The sequence below is a fragment of the Amia ocellicauda genome, chromosome 3 (assembly GCF_036373705.1).
Source record: "Amia ocellicauda isolate fAmiCal2 chromosome 3, fAmiCal2.hap1, whole genome shotgun sequence".
Taxonomy (NCBI): Eukaryota; Metazoa; Chordata; class Actinopteri; order Amiiformes; family Amiidae; genus Amia; species Amia ocellicauda.
In genome coordinates, this window is record NC_089852.1 from 42623921 (window position 1) to 42642695 (window position 18775).

The window sequence follows — 18775 nt, forward strand, 5'->3', positions numbered from 1 at the left end:
TCTTCTGCTACAGACTTAGAAGACTTAGTGTCAAGCCGTAGAGAGCTGCCAGTGAAGATACCTAAAAAGTGCACACTTAAGGTGTGATTTCCTATCAAGCTTGATCTCTGGTCTGGTGACCGTCATGGAGTTCTACCAATAATGACACTTCACTGTTTTGCATAAAAGACGTCACTCTGAAATGACTTAGCCAGCACACGTAAATATAGCGATGACGGAATTCGTACTGCCTAATTGATGCTCTTCCATGATGCCAAATGAAAATTATTCATTTAAGGCTTAACAAAAGATTGTACAATACATAAGTGCACATAAGTCCCATATCTTTCAAAATCTTCACAGGAATTGCGTCAATGCTACTACATCTATAAAAGTAACCAGGGCTCTGAGAATGCTGTCATAATACACTCTCAGTCACAACAAATGACAGCAGCTTTTTAGCGCTGATATTTTTACCCCTGCAGGAATGTCGTGTGCTGTAAAGCGCAGCTGAGAATAAATACATTTTTATTTATTCTAATAGATTTCTGATGATTACTAAAAAATCGCTTTCACTGACAGTCATAAATACAAAGTCTTACCTCGCACATATCTGATTATAAATGGTGTTTGGATAAGCAGATTTCATTACAAGATTAAGATGGCAATGTACTTTATGAGATTAACTTCCATGATTATGGAATATAGCCATTGTATCCTCGGAAAGTGTTCTTTGTAAAAGTCTTTCATAATTTACATTAGAAGTGTTTTTTCCATCAATCTTTTACAGAAGCAAAAGCACAGTCCCTTTGATAAATATTACACAATCACTTATTTAACTCACATGTTTTCTCTTCTAAATGATAGCCAAATATTCTTAAAGGATGATGGTTTAGGAAAATGCAGTAAGGAGTTTTAATTTGTCTTGTCAGGTTTTGGATTCTTTCCAAGTGACGAACTTAATATACAGTTTGACTTTGACAGACATTTACACAGGTTTTAGAAAAGCACATTAGAGCTGCTGATTCACAGATATGTGACTAGTTCTTGGACTAGATAAAGCTTGCTAATAAACTCATAACTCAGAAGAAATAGAAGAACAACAAGAAGAGCACAATTGTGTGGATATGAATGTACATATTCATCCACCCACCACACAATATTAATGATGTAAATCCTTCTTTTGCTTTTCAGACTGCATGATAAACACTAAGAGATATGTCAGGGTAATTGCAACAAAGAGGTACATACTCAGTTGCACATTCCTTTATTAAAGACCTACAAAAAAAAAGAACAACAATAAACTGTCATTCGGCTAATTTTCAGAAGATTTGTTCCTTCTCTAGCCATTATCACAGAGCAGCCTGCATCACCTCAGGCCTGGTGCATCTCTGTTTTGATGTGCAGTTGGGTTTTAATAGTATCAGCCTGTTCATCACACTCACAATAGGCATTGTGTAGAAGGAGGAACCCATGTTTTATCCAACATGCATGCTGTCTTATTTTTGCAGGAAGTCCAATACATTTCTGAGTTCAGATCAGATAAATTTTGTAACATAACCAGTCTAATCATTTAGAAAGGATCCATACAGTTTCAGAACAAATAAGCATTGTGGAGCTCTGATAGGTAATTCCTTGCATACATTATTTCCAGGTGAGGGAACTTTCCATTCATAACATTGCAGTTATGCAATGCCTGCATGCCTTCTCTTCTGTCTTATCTGATGCAGGATCTAGAGACACAATCAGCAAACAAACAAAATGCAGAATCCAAATTCTCCCAACGATATCTCTCCCATTGTGACATTCAATTAAAAAGATCTTGTCTTTGTTCATAACAAAAAAATCACAAGAAATATGCAACAAACTGTAAAGGTTCAACAAACAGAAAACAAATTCAGTCGACAACTGAAAATTGTTCTGATTCACTTAGCAGCCTATAAGGGATTTCTCTTTGTGGACTTTATCCTTACATTAGATGTATTGACTGTTCTTCAGCTACCTATTTAACCAGAATTGAACCCCATCATCTAAAATTTCAACTGTATAATTAGAATTTGAGACATGATTCATCCTGACACTCATTACACATCCTTGCTTATCTGTATAAAAGAACCGTAGGCCCAGCTCCTCCACGCAGTCGCTTGACTTACCATCAGAAAAATACATATAAGACACTTTTGAAGAAAGATGAAGTTCCTTCCTGTTTCTCTGGGTTTGTTAGAACTGCTGTGTGTGAATCTTGTGTGCTCTTCAGCTTTTCAGTGGAGGATGCAACAGGATGGAAACAAAAAGAGGAGAGATTATCATTTTGCCCAGGTTTGTAAATATTACTTGCTTCCAGATTGTGACGTGATACATTTGTGAACAAAATCAGTTGTCTCATTATAGATTTTGTCAGATAGATAATGTATCTCTTATCCCTCATATTTTCTAGTAAATATATGTTGAAAGTAATCTCTCTCTGTCTCTCTTTCTGTTTAATTAATAGAATACAGGATGGATAAAATAAATTATGTCATGGGTCATTGAGATGTAGGGTCATGAGGTGTTGTGGGAAATTGTACATTGAAGTACACTCATTAACACAAGTATAGGGAGTTTAAGGAATGCAGTTAGCTGAAATACTAGCTCAGTCTGTCCTGCAGAAATTAAAGCATCTATTTCAAACACACACACAATAACACACATTCACACACAAACTTATATATATATATATATATATATATATATGTATGTGTGTGTGTACATATATATATATATATATATATATATATATATATATATATATATATATATATACATGCATATAAATACAGACAGAGAGAGACAGAGACAGACAGGAGGGTTTAAGTACCATTATAACAAATTAAAAGCTTCTTATTAATAAAATGTATAGTTAACAGCTTCTGCTAGCAATAATATACAGGTTTTTAATTTTAATCTTGTCTTGTTCATTCTTATTTTATGACGAATAGGCTTTAGCACTTTGATTATCAGATGTGCCTCATGGGAAGTTTATCTCACCTTCTATCACAGGAACAATGATACAACTGAACAAGACTCATTTTTCACAGATGGTGTTTATAAAACCTAACTGCAAAAAAATAGTTTATGCAACCAAGACTAATCACCACAAACTCCTGATTGAAAAACACCACAGTAATGTCAACAGGCCAAGAGCCAATAACCAACATTTTGTATAATGAAGGCAGCTGAGTAAAATTGACCTCTTCATATATATATATTAGCTATTATTTATCCTAAACAGACCCTATGTATGTTGTTTTCTTGTACCTTCTATGGGACACATCCATTCTAATACCTGACACAGTTCATTTGTGAAAAGCGCTGTGCATTTCTCACATTATTTCCATCTTTCCCCAATGTTAAAAAAATAAATAAACACAGGACTATCTCTCTAAATACTACGAGCCAGAGGAAGTTGGGGTGGGCATGTTGAGAGCCTCCAGCCCGTCGCTGGCCGAACAGCTGCGGAAGATGCAGGCATTTCTGGGGCTCAGAGTTACTGGGAAGCTGGATTATAGCACAATGGAGATGATGCGAGCCCCCCGCTGTGGAGTCCCTGATGTGGAAAACTACCGGCTCTTCCCTGGGACGCCCAAGTGGAAATCCAACATCATAACTTACAGGTATCAGAAACATCAGAAACAACACATACTTTATTTTATGCGTATATATGTATTTCAATATCATTTTCTGATAGGCTACTTCTGTTATCTCATCAAATCTCCAAAATCCCTATTCACAATGCACGTTAATAAATGCATGTTTTTTCACTTCTTTGAATTATTCTGAAAGGATAGCAAAGTACACCTCTACCCTGCCAAGAGCTGAAGTGGATCATGCCATCGACATGGGCCTGAAAGCCTGGAGCAGCGTGACGCCTCTGCATTTTCAAAAAATCCAGAGAGGGGAGGCCGATATCATGATCTCCTTTGAAGTCGGAGGTGCTTTTCTCAATTCTCGAATGATGAATATAGCAATAAAAGGGGAAATTAACATTAATTTGAAATGGACTGGTAAATTAATCTAAGCATTTGATACCTTATACTGAACAGTCGCACTATAGTAGGAACAGTAAAAACAGTTCCTAATCGCTTCCAACAGATGCATACTATTTTCACATTACTCCCCAAGATGCCCAATAAAAAAAGGCTTATAAACAGTTATACATATAATATATTTATATTATGTAAAACTGGTGCTCAGTGTAAGACACCCATGAAGGGGCACGTTTGGAGTCTGAGATTAACCACTGGCTTGACGTTCTGATATATAATTATTATTATTATTATTATTATTATTATTATTATTATTATTATTATTATTATTATTATTATTATTATTATTATTTTTGTCATTTAGCTGATGCTCTTATCCAGGGCGACTTACATTTGTACCCATTTATACAGCTGGGCATTTTACTACTCCACAGTACTGCCATAATCCAGGCCTTAATCTGAAGTGTTACCAGTAAGGCTCAGGGGGATGGTGTGTTACTGACACAAACACCAGGTCATGGGTGGTCTGTTTGATGGTGTGTTTGTATTGTCCTGCTCAGCTCACGGAGACGCCTACCCTTTTGATGGACCCCGGGGGACTCTGGCTCATGCCTTCGCCCCAGCCGAGGGCCTGGGAGGAGACACGCACTTCGATGATGAGGAAAAATGGACCATGGGAACCAATGGTACCTAGTTTCTGTCATATATATATATATATATATATATATATATATATATATATATATATAGTTTGTGTATATATACCTACATAGTGCTTACTCTATGTCTGTCTGCCAGCGTTTGGTGTTATGAGGTCTAATGAATGGTGTAAGTTTTCATGTTTTTATTTATTTTTATGGAGGCTAACTGAGGACAGCAATGTGTGATTTATGACAAGCAGCCATAGATTAGCGCTAATGGCAATGAGAAGGCTCTGAAATCTGACAAAGAATGAGTTTCAAATGGGCTTGGTAACACAGGTGCAGTTTTCCTGATGCTCACCTTAGCGATACCACGTTGTTGTTGTATTTCTTCTCTTCTAAATTCTATGAGGAGGCACCCTGTGTTCTTAAACTCTGCTTAATGTGTGCTCTTTCAGGATTTAACCTCTTCACAGTGGCTGCCCACGAGTTGGGCCACGCTCTGGGTCTGGCACACTCCAGTGACCCCTCAGCGCTGATGTTCCCAACTTACAAATACCAGGATGCCCGAGGCTTCACTCTACCCAGCGATGATGTGAAAGGCATTCAGGCTTTGTATGGTAAGTTACTGACTCTGCTAAGTGAATAATTAGCATCACAAAAGTAAACCAAAACTTTTTTTAATGAACATTTTCTCATCAAAATTATATTTTGTAGGTGCTACCACCAGAATAAACGAGAGACACGAGAAGCATGAGAAGGAGGACAATCACATGCCAGCCCCCCCATCTCCCAGCTGGCCAGTTAATCGCAGCCCGAACATGTGTGAGAATGACATGACCTTTGATGCTGTAACAGTTGTTGGAAATGAGTTGCTGTTCTTCAAGGAAGGGTGAGGGAGCACATTCAAAATCTTACTTCAATGATATAACACTACAAGGATACAATCTTGCTTCTATATTATGCTTTAATTGTTTACTGTAGGTATTCCATATGAATGCAAGAGGCTTACAAAAGGGAAACTGGAGACCCCTGCAGGCAGTTTAATTCTACCTACTACTTAAACCATAATTAATACTAATAAAAAATAAATTTAAATACTTCATAAAACAGAAGTTCCTGACTTTCCAAAACAGCACATGGGCCACAACTCCTTTGGCATCACAGCCAGCAGTTACTCATAATACATATTTACAGTGGAGAAAGCATTACCAGTTTTATAATTATACACCTCAGCCATTGCAACTTGCAGTTTTCAGTTTTGCCTCAGCTCTTTCCATACAGACATGCCTTCTCTGGTCAATTATAACACCTTCACTACCAGATTAGCCAGGGGAGCTATAATTAAAGGCAAAAGGCGATACTTTTCAATTTGCAAGTCCATGAAAAAAAAAGAAGAAACAAAACTGGTGCAGAAATGAGTCAAGCGCAGCATGATTGAAAAAAATCCCTGATCTTAACTACGGTTAAAAAAATGTCGTAAGGCCGTAGAAGAAAACAAGATAACAGTGCTTATTCAGCTTCTGCGTTCTGTTTTGATTGAGAGTTTTCGTCTTAGTTGTATAATAATACCTTGTTACATTGCACACCTGTAAAGTATTTTCTCTCCTGCTTTCAGAACGTTTAGGTAACAACAAGGTTAAAAAGCTCGGGACTAACATGACAAATATGCTTGCAATTTGTACGCTAATTCTCGAGAAGTGCTATCCACAGAACTCTAGAATGTCCAACACAACCACAAGTGTCTGACCAACACCTGGGTTACTAGAGATCTAGATGCAGTGCTTCTTAAGACTTAAAGTAACACAGGAGATTGAGCAATGACACTAATGAGAAGTACAAGTCAGTCTACCTCTTGTTCTTCTCACTGTTTTTCCTCTCCTATCCTGTGCTTCCCCTACCCTCTCAGACAATGGACTTCACCATGCCCTCAGACAAGTTCAGTTGAAATGCTACAAAATGTTTAGAACTACGTCTAAGTAACACTGTCCCAATTCTGAGCATTTTAAAGACCAATGCTGGGATTAAATCAAAACTTTGACCCACCTGCTAATAGAAAACTACAGAACTGTACTCAGTTGCGGCTTCATTTTTAGTAAGATGCCACTTTCTTCTAATCAGAAATGTAACCGCTATGATGTACAGGTCTGTAGTTTGCTATTAGCTGGTGGGTCAAAGTTTTGATTTAATCCGGCCCCAGGTCTAACATAAAATGCACCCATACAGTATTTCTAAGAGTAGTTTGAAATAACCAAGTGGATTTCCTTCTGTTTATCCTTAGCTATATGTGGCGGAGGCAGTCCCAGCTGACAGATGTCCGTCCCAGCTACATTCGCAGTTCCTTCCCTCAGCTGTTCACCAATGTCGATGCTGCTTATGAAGTCCCAGAGAAGGGGACTGCATATCTCTTTAAAGGTACTGCATACCTGGTGATGTGTACTGGACTGTATTCATGGCCTCTAATGTCTTTTTTTGTGTGAATACAATGTGATATGATGGCTGACAGACTGAGAACCAACTAATACATGGTTGCAATAGGATAAATCATGGCACGGATGATTAACCGAATATGAAAAACAAAATGGGATGACAATATCGATTATACATCTTTCTATATAGATATTGTTTTCTTTTAGTATCTCAATATGAATCTCGGTATCTAAGCGTTTTTTTATGGACCATTTCAGGGTCAAATTATTGGACATCAAGGGGTTTACAGACGATCGGAGGACCAAGATCCATCACAGACTTTGGTCTCCCAAGCAGAGTGAGACATGTGGATGCTGCTGTTTATCTCAAAGACACGAAGCAGACACTGTTCTTTGTGGGAAATGATTTATATAGGTAAGAACATCCTTTCTGAATAGAATAGAATGGATAGACTAAAGCATGTTTTATATTCCTTATCAGGTGTATATCAACATCAAACAGGATCCACAGATATATGTATGTGTGTGTATTATTACGATGTGAAGCTGGATCGATATCCACTTCCAAAATAGGATGTGAAAACCCAAAACCCAATTAATATGGTTTTTTTCTGTCATTTATCTCCCTCGATTCTCAGTTTCAATCAAGCAAATTCACAATTGGAGGAAGGCTATCCAAAGAAAATTGAAGAGGAGTTTTCAGGAATCAGGGGAAAAGTTGACGCTGCTGTTGAAGTGAATGGTAAGAACATCCATAAGACAATTTTAAAATTATTAGTCATATCAATAACGATGGAGATCGCTAGCATGACAGTAAGATCATTAACAGTGTCAAGAAAACTATTTTAATTCCCACACAGCTGGGATGGACCCAAAACAACCTCAGCTTGTTGCATGTACACACTAGTTGTATAATCATCTTCCATGTGGTCGTTAGCTTTTACTTATTCTTTTCTCAAAGTCTGTCCCTGAATAACAGAATTATGTGATTGACCCTGCATTTGATGCTGATGTGAGCAGAGCCATGTTTAAGTCATCACTGTAATGTGTAGAAATTATATATTTTTTCTGCATATGTAAATATCATGTAAATTACCTTATAGTGTCTGATAAATTACTTAATACTAGCACACTGTCTCCTCTTCCAGGATTTCTGTACCTATTCTCAGGGCCCAATGCCTACAAATTGGACAGCGAGCGAGAGGACGTTATCCGCATTGTTAAAGCCAATTCCTGGCTTGGCTGCTGATGGGCACTAAATCATGGAAACATGAGGCAGGGATGGCCAGGGAACACTAAAACAAGTTTTTCAGTTCCAACTACAGTGTACAGACACGACACAGACAGCTTGCCTTCTTCTGTGCGGTCACAATGTTTTGTGCATCCTGTTTTGGGTATCTCCACTAATAAGAAACAGGGGAAGAAGAAAAACTATTTGATTTACTAAGTAAGGAATGTTTTTGTAATGTACAGACAGACAGGAAATTTAATTCTGTCATGTAAGGATCTTGTGCCATTTAGGGAATTCCTCCATGGTGTTTGCCAGTGTTAAAAGTGACAGACAGTTTAACTATAGCAACAACATTGATATTGCCAGTACACTAAAGCCAGTGTTCATGCAATGATCAAAAAGCTTGTCATGTGGGTAACATAAAAAACGTAACATTTAACACTATCTGCCGAAAGGAAAATAGTTAAATACCAACTCCCATGTTATTGAAATACATTGCAACAGGATTAGTTTCAAAACATATGTGAACATATCAGATGATTAAACACTAAAGAACACAATAGCACATACAAAAACTGAAAATGTCTAAAAAGAGCTTTGATGGTATTGTAAGAAAAAACGTTTTATGCGATGTATTATTATATCCAATAGGATGTCATTCTTATTCAAATGACTGTATGTACAGTTTATGAAAAGCTGGCTTTACTGATAATATATCCCTTTCTCTTTTTTTACACTTTGTATAAAGCCTAAAGCAGTTGTTTTTGTATCGTTTTCAATGTCTCCAGTGCCACCTGTTATAAAATGTGGTAACCATACTGATTCCAGTTATAAAGTGTTGAGATAGTATGTGCTGCCTCTCAAACCCTAATTTAACCCTAACAAACACCCTGAAGAAGTATCAGATGTGAAACTGAAGAAACTAAGCTAGACACTGTTGACATAATTAGGACAATGACATCCCTCAGTACATGCTGGATGTGATGTGACAGTGCATGCACTTTGAGAACTAGTTCCTATTTTGTGAAATTGTGGAGAATTATTAAAAGTATTGTTGCAGGATGTGACAGCACTCTATTAAGTACAATGTGCTTGTGCAACTACAATGTAACAGATTTACTGAAATGTGTTCCTGTAAAGCTATTGAATGTACTTGCAAATGTTCAAAACATGAAACTCTCTACCTGCTCTCTGTGCAACTGCATAACAATAAAAACATATTGGGTAAGTAAAGACCTCACAGTGTATGAAGATTAGAGCACAAATAATTGAATTCCCCAATGATAAAGTCAGATGAAAACAAGATAGGTATACAAATATAATTTCTTTATCCCCATTCACAAAAATGTTCAATCCTACAATCCTATTGGTCAATCTAAACCATAAAGAGTTTGTCCCCCCCTGTTTTTTCTCTACCCTGATGTATGCATGACTCTCCTCAGGGAATATGAGTTGAAGGTGCTTAGAGGTTCAAGGCTGTGTGGTGACTAAGTACAGTAGGAGCTCTTCTGCAAAGCTGAGAGATTAACTAAATGTTATGAACACGCACTTCCTGAATTCAGCTGCATCAGTCAGGATTAAATGCTGGTGTCTGACATGTTGCAATTACATTTGAAGCGACACAGCTGCTTTTCTCTACCCGTACAGATAGATATATCACACTTTTATTTTTTTCTACGTCATTCTCTACCATCACTTTTCAAAAGTGAATAATTTTGTCTGCGTGGTGAACATCAGTCGTGGTCTAGTCCAGCTGCCAAAAACTCTTTGTGTCATAACTGTGCCCTGTCCTTCAGAGAGTCTGTTATCTCTGTTATAATACAATTTGCCAGACTTGGTACACTCTTTAATCTGCTTGACTTCAACATCGCCAGGAGTCTTCAAATTTACTACAACTGTTTCTTGCAGTGACCAGATACTATCTAGTAGTGTATAACAAATTACTTTTTTCCTTACGTGAAGTTCTTCGGAATGTCATATGAAAGGTGTTATATACAGTGAGGGAAAAAAGTATTTGATCCCCTGCTGATTTTGTACGTTTGCCCACTGACAAAGAAATTATCAGTCTATAATTTTAATGGTAGGTGTATTTTAACAGTGACAGACAGAATAACAACAACAAAAATCCAGAAAAACGCATTTCAAAAAAGTTATAAATTGATTTGCATGTTAATAAGGGAAATACGTATTTGATCCCCTATCAATCAGCAAGATTTCTGGCTCCCAGGTGTCTTTTATACAGGTAACGAGCTGAGATTACGAGCACTCTCTTAAAGGGACTCTCCAAATCTCGGCTCGTTACCTGTATAAAAGACACCTGTCCACAGAAGCAATCAATCAATCAGATTCCAAACTCTCCACCATGGCCAAGACCAAAGAGCTGTCCAAGGATGTCAGGGACAAGATTGTAGACCTACACAAGACTGGAATGGGCTACAAGACCATCGCCAAGCAGCTTGGTGAGAAGGTGACAACAGTTGGTGCGATTATTCGCAAATGGAAGAAACACAAAATAACTGTCAGTCTCCCTCGGTATGGGGCTCCATGCAAGATCTCACCTCGTGGAGTTTCAATGATCATGAGAACGGTGAGGAATCAGCCCAGAACTACACGGGAGGATCTTGTTAATGATCTCAAGGCAGCTGGGACCATAGTCACCAAGAAAACAACTGGTAACACACTACGCCATGAAGGACTGAAATCCTGCAGCGCCCGCAAGGTCCCCCTGCTCAAGAAAGCACATGTACAGGCCCGTCTGAAGTTTGCCAATGAACATCTGAATGATTCAGAGGAGAACTGGGTGAAAGTGTTGTGGTCAGATGAGACCAAAATCAAGCTCTTTGGCATCAACTCAACTCGCTGTGTTTGGAGGAGGAGGAAAGACCCCAAGAACACCATCCCCACCGTCAAACATGGAGGTGGAAACATTATGCTTTGGGGGTGTTTTTCTGCTAAGGGGACAGGACAACTGCACCGCATTAAAGTGACGATGGACGGGGCCATGTACCGTCAAATCTTGGGTGAGAACCTCCTTCCCTCAGCCAGGGCATTGAAAATGGGTCGTGGATGGTATTCCAGCATGACAATGACCCAAAACACACAGCCAAGGCAACAAAGGAGTGGCTCAAGAAGAAGCACATTAAGGTCCTGGAGTGGCCTAGCCAGTCTCCAGACCTTAATCCCATAGAAAATCTGTGGAGGGAGCTGAAGGTTCAAGTTGCCAAACGTCAGCCTCGAAACCGTAATGACTTGGAGAGGATCTGCAAAGAGGAGTGGGACAAAATCACTCCTGAGATGTGTGCAAACCTGGTGGCCAACTACAAGAAACGTCTGACCTCTGTGATTGCCAACAAGGGTTTTGCCACCAAGTACTAAGTCGAAGGGGTCAAATACTTATTTCCCTCATTAACATGCAAATCAATTTATAACTTTTTTGAAATGCATTTTTCTGGATTTTTTTGTTGTTATTCTCTCTCTCACTGTTAAAATACACCTACCATTAAAATTATAGACTGATCATTTCTTTGTCAGTGGGCAAACATACAAAATCAGCAGGGGATCAAATACTTTTTTCCCTCACTGTAAACACATTATTATTATTATTATTGTTATTGTTATTATTATTATTATTATTATTATTATTATTATTATTATTATTATTATTATTATTATTATGAGTGGTAGTAGATTGTGGAATTATTGTTTAGTTGCATAGTTTTAATGGAAAATAATAGCAGTCTTGGCTTAAAAGCACTTCTTAACATTTCAACATTGAGTGGGGAAACAGACTAAAACAGAAACTTTTACAAATGACAGGCAATCCACAGTCACTTAAAGCCACAGTCACTAATGAGCAGATAATTGCCTAATATGATGACTGTAATGTATTAAATATATATATTTTTAAGTTGTTTAATTTACAAACCAAAATCAATATCTCTGCACGTAAGGAATACAATGGGATTATTCCTGTGGATAGACAGGGGTATCTGTTGACTAAACAACTGTACTTCATGCACACTGTAAATGCCTTCTATGAAACAAACTCATTCATCTTTTAATTGTTCTTGTTCAACTGCTCTTTTCCTGGTATTAGAAAAATGTACGCTGTGTTTTCCCACATGTAACACAATATGTCTTCAAATCAAATGATGAACATATACTTAAAAAAGCACACTCTATTGTCTCAGTAGAAACAGCCAGCAAATCTTCATAACTGCAGCGGCCCTGTCATAAAGTATGACGCACTGTGATACCATCTATAATAAGAGTAGGGCTGGAGTCAAAATAGGTGCTGGAGTAGGTGTTTCTCAACCTGACCTTTTAGCAAATGTAATTGTTGTTTACAGGGGTAAAATGGGAGCTTGAGTAAAATCAGGCCTTATCATCAACACCCTTAAACAGAAAATAGCATTGCAAGGCAGTGAGGAGGTATATTATTAACAGCAGCCCTATCAGAGATACAGTGAACCATGCCCATCCCATGTGTCCACCTTTCTATTGTTCTGTCTAATTGTCTGTATATCAATATTCTGGTTTATCTAGATGTACTAATAATATTGCCTAAAATTGTTCTTGAATCAAATATATAATTAAACTTTGCAATCATCCCTTCTTAAGTTATTATGTTAATGTAAAATCTAATCAAATTCAGTGGCTATGAAATACTTGCTTAAGTCTATTATAATAATTATAATAAACAATGCCTAATACAGTGTCCAAGTTCTGTGGACCTCAGTAAGATGCAAATAATTCTTAACCATAAATTAATTTTTCATACAGGAGTCTGTAACCTTAGAAAATTATCCATAACCTACAGTTCAAAGACAGCCAAACCATGTTTTCCATCTGGTGGTATTTCTTAACTCGTCAGGAGCTTAATTCTATCTTGTTTGGTTCATAAACACAAACAAACGTTTTTTGTGTCCTGACCAAAAGGGTTTTGTCCCCTTTGACCAACTCTAACCACTCCCTCATTTCATGCTGCTGTTTGAGGCTTTCATGGTTTTAGGTGAATCAGAGCCATGATGGCACACGTTATAAGACGCCTCCATTACGTTCAGCATGATTTAGATCTTACGTTCGGCTGGTTTGGTTTGAGAAGTAGAAATCAACCTGAGCTCTCCAAGTTGTATATTTTAGACTTATTTATAGATATGAGGCATGTTTTTATTTCTTGGGCTCTTACCTTGGTTCACGCGGGTGTTTGTAGTACTGCACCTGTATCAGAATTCAAAGAAGAAAGCATCCATGAACATCCCAATGGAGCTGCTTCCAATTCCCTGACACTGGCAACAGTAAGTACCCACTTTCATCTGCACATGCTTACATTCTTCCAAACTCTTATACCCTGAGAATTTGGCATTAAGACTATTGAACTGAGACAATCTTAAGTGAAATTACTGAAGTTAAAGGAGAATTAAAGACCTTTAAAATTCAAAATGGACGTGGCTCGAATAGAAAACATGGCTTTGCAAACGGCATTTCTATTTTTAGGAAGTTTACCAGACGTGCCTAAAATAAGTAGTTAGACTGTATTTAATTGATTGTATTTTATAAAATGTATATTTTACAAATGTGGAATCATGGGGAAAATAGCATAATATTCTTTAGTTATATACATTTTCATGCATTAAAACAATAAGATTTTCTTTATTGATTATTTATACTGCAACATAGCAATATATATAGTGGTCAAATGGAAATTTAAAAGTATGGTATGAAAAAGAAAAAACTGTTGCTGTAGTCCTGCAGCCCATTTTAACTGCTGCACCTCTGAGAAAGAAAAATGTTTTTTCATTTGATATTTTAACTTAAGTGTGAAAACAGACAAATGTAGAAATGCCTATTATATATATATATATATATATATATATATATATATATATATATATAAGTTATTATTGTGTTTTTAAGATATTATGTTACATTAAGTCACTATAAACCACTCATGTTTTTTGATTTCTCCAACCACTGCTAACACTAATTAGAAAAATGTCCACTGCAAGATTAACTTACATGAATGAGTGTCGCTGTCATTGCTTGTTCTCTCCCTCAAAGAAGATGGTTAATTTGTTTTTAATTCAGTTCCTGCATTTACACGACCTTTGTCATCCACAGAAGCAGGGACCTATATGTACTCCACTAGTTTTGGAAGTTTAATAACAAAGTGTCCATTACTTTATTGTTTTCTCTAGGTCTAGTGGAACGTATTTTTCAATGCATGTTTTCACGTGCGCTGGAAGTAGGCGCGAGCGATGGAGAAGGCGCATTGCCATGGAGAACAGCACCATAACTATATACATTTTCTCATGTTTTACAATAAATAATAGGGCTGCCGTATATATTATTATTATTATTTTAATTATATATAATTTATATAAGTCTAGCATGGAGTTGGTATTTTTTCAAAAGTGCTGGTATAGTGATTGGAAAAGCTACTGATTCTGGAGTTATTACTCAGCTATTCAGATAGAGATGACCTTCTTGTTTTTAATTTTACATGTTTCCAGTGGAACCTTAATTAAGTTATGAAGCATGAAGCTAACAGGCATTCAAAGGGAAGTATGGACTGACATTAAGGGATACCAAATCACAAAGAGCTGCAATATCTAGCTATTGCTTTAAGATCTACTCCTGCATCTCTTCTCCTAGGAATTCCTGCAGCGTTTCTACAATCTGGAAGAGGGGCCTAGTAATCGTAGCAAGAGGAGCAGCGTGTCTTTTGCCTCCAAAGTGAGAGAGATGCAGGCGTTTTTTGGCCTCAATGTCACCGGTGCCCTCGATTCACAAACCATCAAAATCATGAAGACCCCGCGGTGTGGTCTTCCAGACGTACAGAACTACAGTCCACATGGCCAGGTCACAAGGTGGAAAAAGAACATCTTAACATATAGGTAAAATATCTTCAAAATTCACCCAACCCAATCATGTGACACAATGAAAAGTGCGCATACATGTTTACTGACCTTCTATACCTTGCAGTGCACTTTTCTGTCAAATCTGTTTCCGTGTGCAGAAATGTCTTTGAATTAATTTGAGATTTTGTTGATTGTGTTTTAATGTTAAAACAGGAAACGTGACCAATTGTAATGAGAATCTGATTAAAAGGTCATGCACATATATGTATGGTATAAATACACTCTCCACACAGCACACCTACATAATAAAGTGCACATGTGTCATATCACAGCATTGGACGGTACACCGAGGACTTGCCCACAGATACAGTGGATTCCCTTATCACTTCGGCCCTGCGAGTCTGGAGCGTTGTTAGCCCCTTGATTTTTCTCAGATCAGACTCTGGCAACGCAGATATCATGATTGAGTTTGGAACTTATGGTAGGTGAGGATGGAAAGCTGATTTAATAAACATATCAACAAGGATGACAACAAAGCTTCCTGACTTCAACTCTGTCTCTGTGTCCAAAACTGCGGTAGAGCACGGAGATTCCTTCCCATTCGATGGTCCACAAGGGACGCTGGCCCACGCATTCGGGCCGGGAGAAGGTATCGGGGGGGACACTCACTTCGATGATGATGAAAAGTGGACAGATGGATCAGAAGGTCTTCTTACAAGTTGCAATGTTTTATTATTAATGAAAAGCATGCTGTTTATTTGGTTGGAGTGGTCACAGTGATTAATGGAGGCCAATTTTTTTATCCATTATTATTAACATTTCTAGGGTTCAACTTGTTCCTAGTGGCGGCACATGAATTTGGCCATGCTTTGGGCTTAAGACATTCCAGACTTCCAGAATCTCTGATGTACCCCACGTACAAGATACGAAACCCTGCCAACCTGCTCTCCAGTGAAGACATACGACAGCTCCAGGCTCTGTATGGTAAGACTGTACACTAGACCAGTCAAAAGCCTGCAACCGATGCATGGTATAATGCAAATTGTGTATGAATGTATTAACAGCATATGAGGTCATGTGAAGCTGTACTATTGATATCGTGGACTGTTGTAGTTTCGCAAATAACCACTCAATGCATTATTGATTAAGACTGTAAGATTCATTAGGTATTAAAAAAAAATGTCACCCCTTTGTTACCACTTGCATAGTTTGTCTAATGCACCAATAAAAAAAATTAAGTAGTCTAAATACATTAAATAATTCAAAATAAAATTAAAAATTGATATACACATAATCAGAAAGATTCGTGACTTTTTTTCACACTGGAAACGTAAATATTTCATTATACTAACAGTAGCTGAAACTATTGTTGTTGTTGTTGTTAATAATACATGAAAACTGAAGATTACATTTGAAATTAATTATTAGCTTAATCTGATCAATCTCCTTTCACAAAGCCTATTTCAAAGAATGTGTCAGTGTTAATTGCTCATGTGTGTCGTCTTCCAGGACCCAAAAGACGTATCCAAATGTATTATCCAAGATATGACTGGAGTTTTTTTTTCTCTCCACGGCGTCACAAATCTGCTTTTCCAATTCAAGTTCAGGACAAATGTAACCCTGACATGTCATTTGATGCTGTAGCGAATTTGGGACAAGACATCTTGTTTTTTAAAGACAGGTAATATATTTGGTTGCTTTTTAAATTTTCTATTGGCATGGTGGTATTACTTCTTTTTCTGCTTCTTTAAGCCAGACTGCACAAGGTAATTGTTTGACATATTCATGGCAGCTTTTAGTTAGAGTTGAATGCCTTGGGTCTAAAGATACCAGTTTAAAAAAACAGGATGATTTGTATTATGATATGCATATTTCAATGTTCTTCTTGCTAAGGTATACATGGATCAAACATGGGCAGCAACCGGATTTAAAAGAAAGACCCATCAATACCTTCATGTCAAACACTTACTCTGGCATTGATGCTGCATACTCTGTTCCCAAGCAATCATCCTTGTACCTGTTTAAAGGTATGCACCATCTCAGCTTTATTGTGATTTTTTTTCCTTATGGTAAAAATAAATACATTTATAAACACTGAATCAGGATTTAATCTTCACTTGTCTGTCTGTCTCCACCAAGGATCCAGCTATTGGACTGTGAAGCTGTCTCAAATGAAAAGCCGACCACAACCCATCTCTAAACTGGGATTCCCAAAGCAGCTGAGAAAGATTGATGCCGCTGTACACTTAAGCAAGACTGGAAACACACTCTTCTTTGCCAATGACAAGTACTGGAGGTACATGCTTTTTGTACAGCACTAAAATACAGAAAATCTAATTATTATAGATTAATTTATTTTCTTCACATGACCAAGTGACTTATATTTCTGTTTTAATTCTGTTTTTATTTATATTTTATTTAAAAGTTACAATGAAACTACCAGAGCCATGGAAGACTTTTATCCCAGAAACATCATTGATGACTTCCCAGGGATTAACACCAAAATAAATGCGACCAGCGAGATAGAAGGCAAGTATCTTGTTCTAGAACAAGTGGGGGGATCTGTAGTTAGTTATTTGAATACATATTGAATTAAGCATAAGTTGTGTATTCATTTGAGACTCTAGCATGGTGAAGAAAATGCTTTAAATTGAATTTACTAAGAACAAACCTTTTTAATTTTGTGTTTGTACTCACTTCCTCCCCTATTTTACACTTTTTTCTCCAGGTTTCATCTACTTCTTTTGTGGAAGGGAAGTACATAAATACGACAATATCAAGAAGCAAGTGGTTCAGAGTGTGAAAGCAATTAGTTGGCTGGGATGCTAAGCAAGAATTACAGATGACACGTTATTACCGGCTGTATTTATACATATTGTTGTTGCACCTGAGAATTATTCTGTGTTCAGTTTCACCTAATTTTGAATAATGGTGTTTTTCTGTTATGTGTGTGTTACAAACCTCTCTTATTTTCATTTTTAAAATAAGTACATAATAAATACTTATGCATAACCATACATTTGTGTGTGTTAGTTTGTTTATTTTACAATTGTAGATACTGAGTGTCTACATTCGCACACAACATCTTATGAAATATCTAATGTTCTCAATTATGTGTAAAGAGCTGCCCTGTCTATGCAACAGAGCTCAACGCCTCTTAGGTTGGGTGATCTGTGGGTTTCTGTTGCAGACACAAGCAGGCTGACACAGATTGTGTACTACCAGGAATGTGTGGTGAGGATATCTGAGCCACTGCTGAAACCACAGTGCAGCACGCATACATAGGCGGTCACAGCCAAGAAAGACGAGGTCAACAGAACAAGCACTTCCTTTAGAATATTCAGATTAACTAAATAAATACTATCACAAATAAAAAGCAGAGCATATTTCTGTGGAATATATATTAATGATTAACATTAACACTGACAATAGACATATGACTGTGCAGTATGAAAGAGCGAACACATTAATAAGCATATTTACACATTTTTGTGGTGTTGCAAGACTATAATTCTTGAACTGAATAGCTTAGGAAACCAGACACACAGGTAAAGCACTTATAATTAATGTGGTTATTACCTTCATACATTTTATTAAAGCTGACTAATAT

At 37.2% G+C, this 18775-nt stretch overlaps 2 protein-coding genes across 2 annotated transcripts; both read left to right on the plus strand.

Annotated features, from left to right (window-relative positions):
- The first annotated feature begins 211 nt into the window (after nt 1-211).
- LOC136747139 (matrix metalloproteinase-20-like) lies at nt 212-8484 on the plus strand. The gene is made up of 10 exons (XM_066700092.1): nt 212-223; nt 3391-3632; nt 3802-3950; nt 4565-4690; nt 5104-5286; nt 5426-5537; nt 6927-7060; nt 7333-7489; nt 7713-7816; nt 8223-8484. Exons 1-10 carry the CDS (start codon nt 212-214, stop codon nt 8321-8323), a joined length of 1320 nt encoding a protein of 439 aa, XP_066556189.1. The 3' UTR covers nt 8324-8484.
- Nucleotides 8485-13007: 4523 nt separating this feature from the next.
- Nucleotides 13008-18450, plus strand: mmp20b (matrix metallopeptidase 20b (enamelysin)). The gene is made up of 11 exons (XM_066700093.1): nt 13008-13042; nt 13518-13602; nt 14960-15201; nt 15498-15646; nt 15746-15871; nt 15991-16149; nt 16675-16846; nt 17059-17192; nt 17305-17461; nt 17591-17694; nt 18356-18450. Exons 1-11 carry the CDS (start codon nt 13008-13010, stop codon nt 18448-18450), a joined length of 1458 nt encoding a protein of 485 aa, XP_066556190.1.
- Nucleotides 18451-18775: the final 325 nt, after the last annotated feature.

Excerpts from the sequence above, each read along its gene's own strand:
- mmp20b (XM_066700093.1), top strand. The coding sequence starts at position 13,008 with ATGCCTAATACAGTGTCCAAGTTCTGTGGACCTCA. Across the intron at positions 17,193-17,304 it reads ATCCTTGTACCTGTTTAAAG|GATCCAGCTATTGGACTGTG; the intron begins GTATGCACCATC and ends GTCTCCACCAAG. Across the intron at positions 17,695-18,355 it reads TGCGACCAGCGAGATAGAAG|ACACAAGCAGGCTGACACAG; the intron begins GCAAGTATCTTG and ends TTTCTGTTGCAG.
- LOC136747139 (XM_066700092.1), top strand. Across the intron at positions 3,951-4,564 it reads GATCTCCTTTGAAGTCGGAG|CTCACGGAGACGCCTACCCT; the intron begins GTGCTTTTCTCA and ends TGTCCTGCTCAG. Across the intron at positions 5,538-6,926 it reads TTGCTGTTCTTCAAGGAAGG|CTATATGTGGCGGAGGCAGT; the intron begins GTGAGGGAGCAC and ends GTTTATCCTTAG.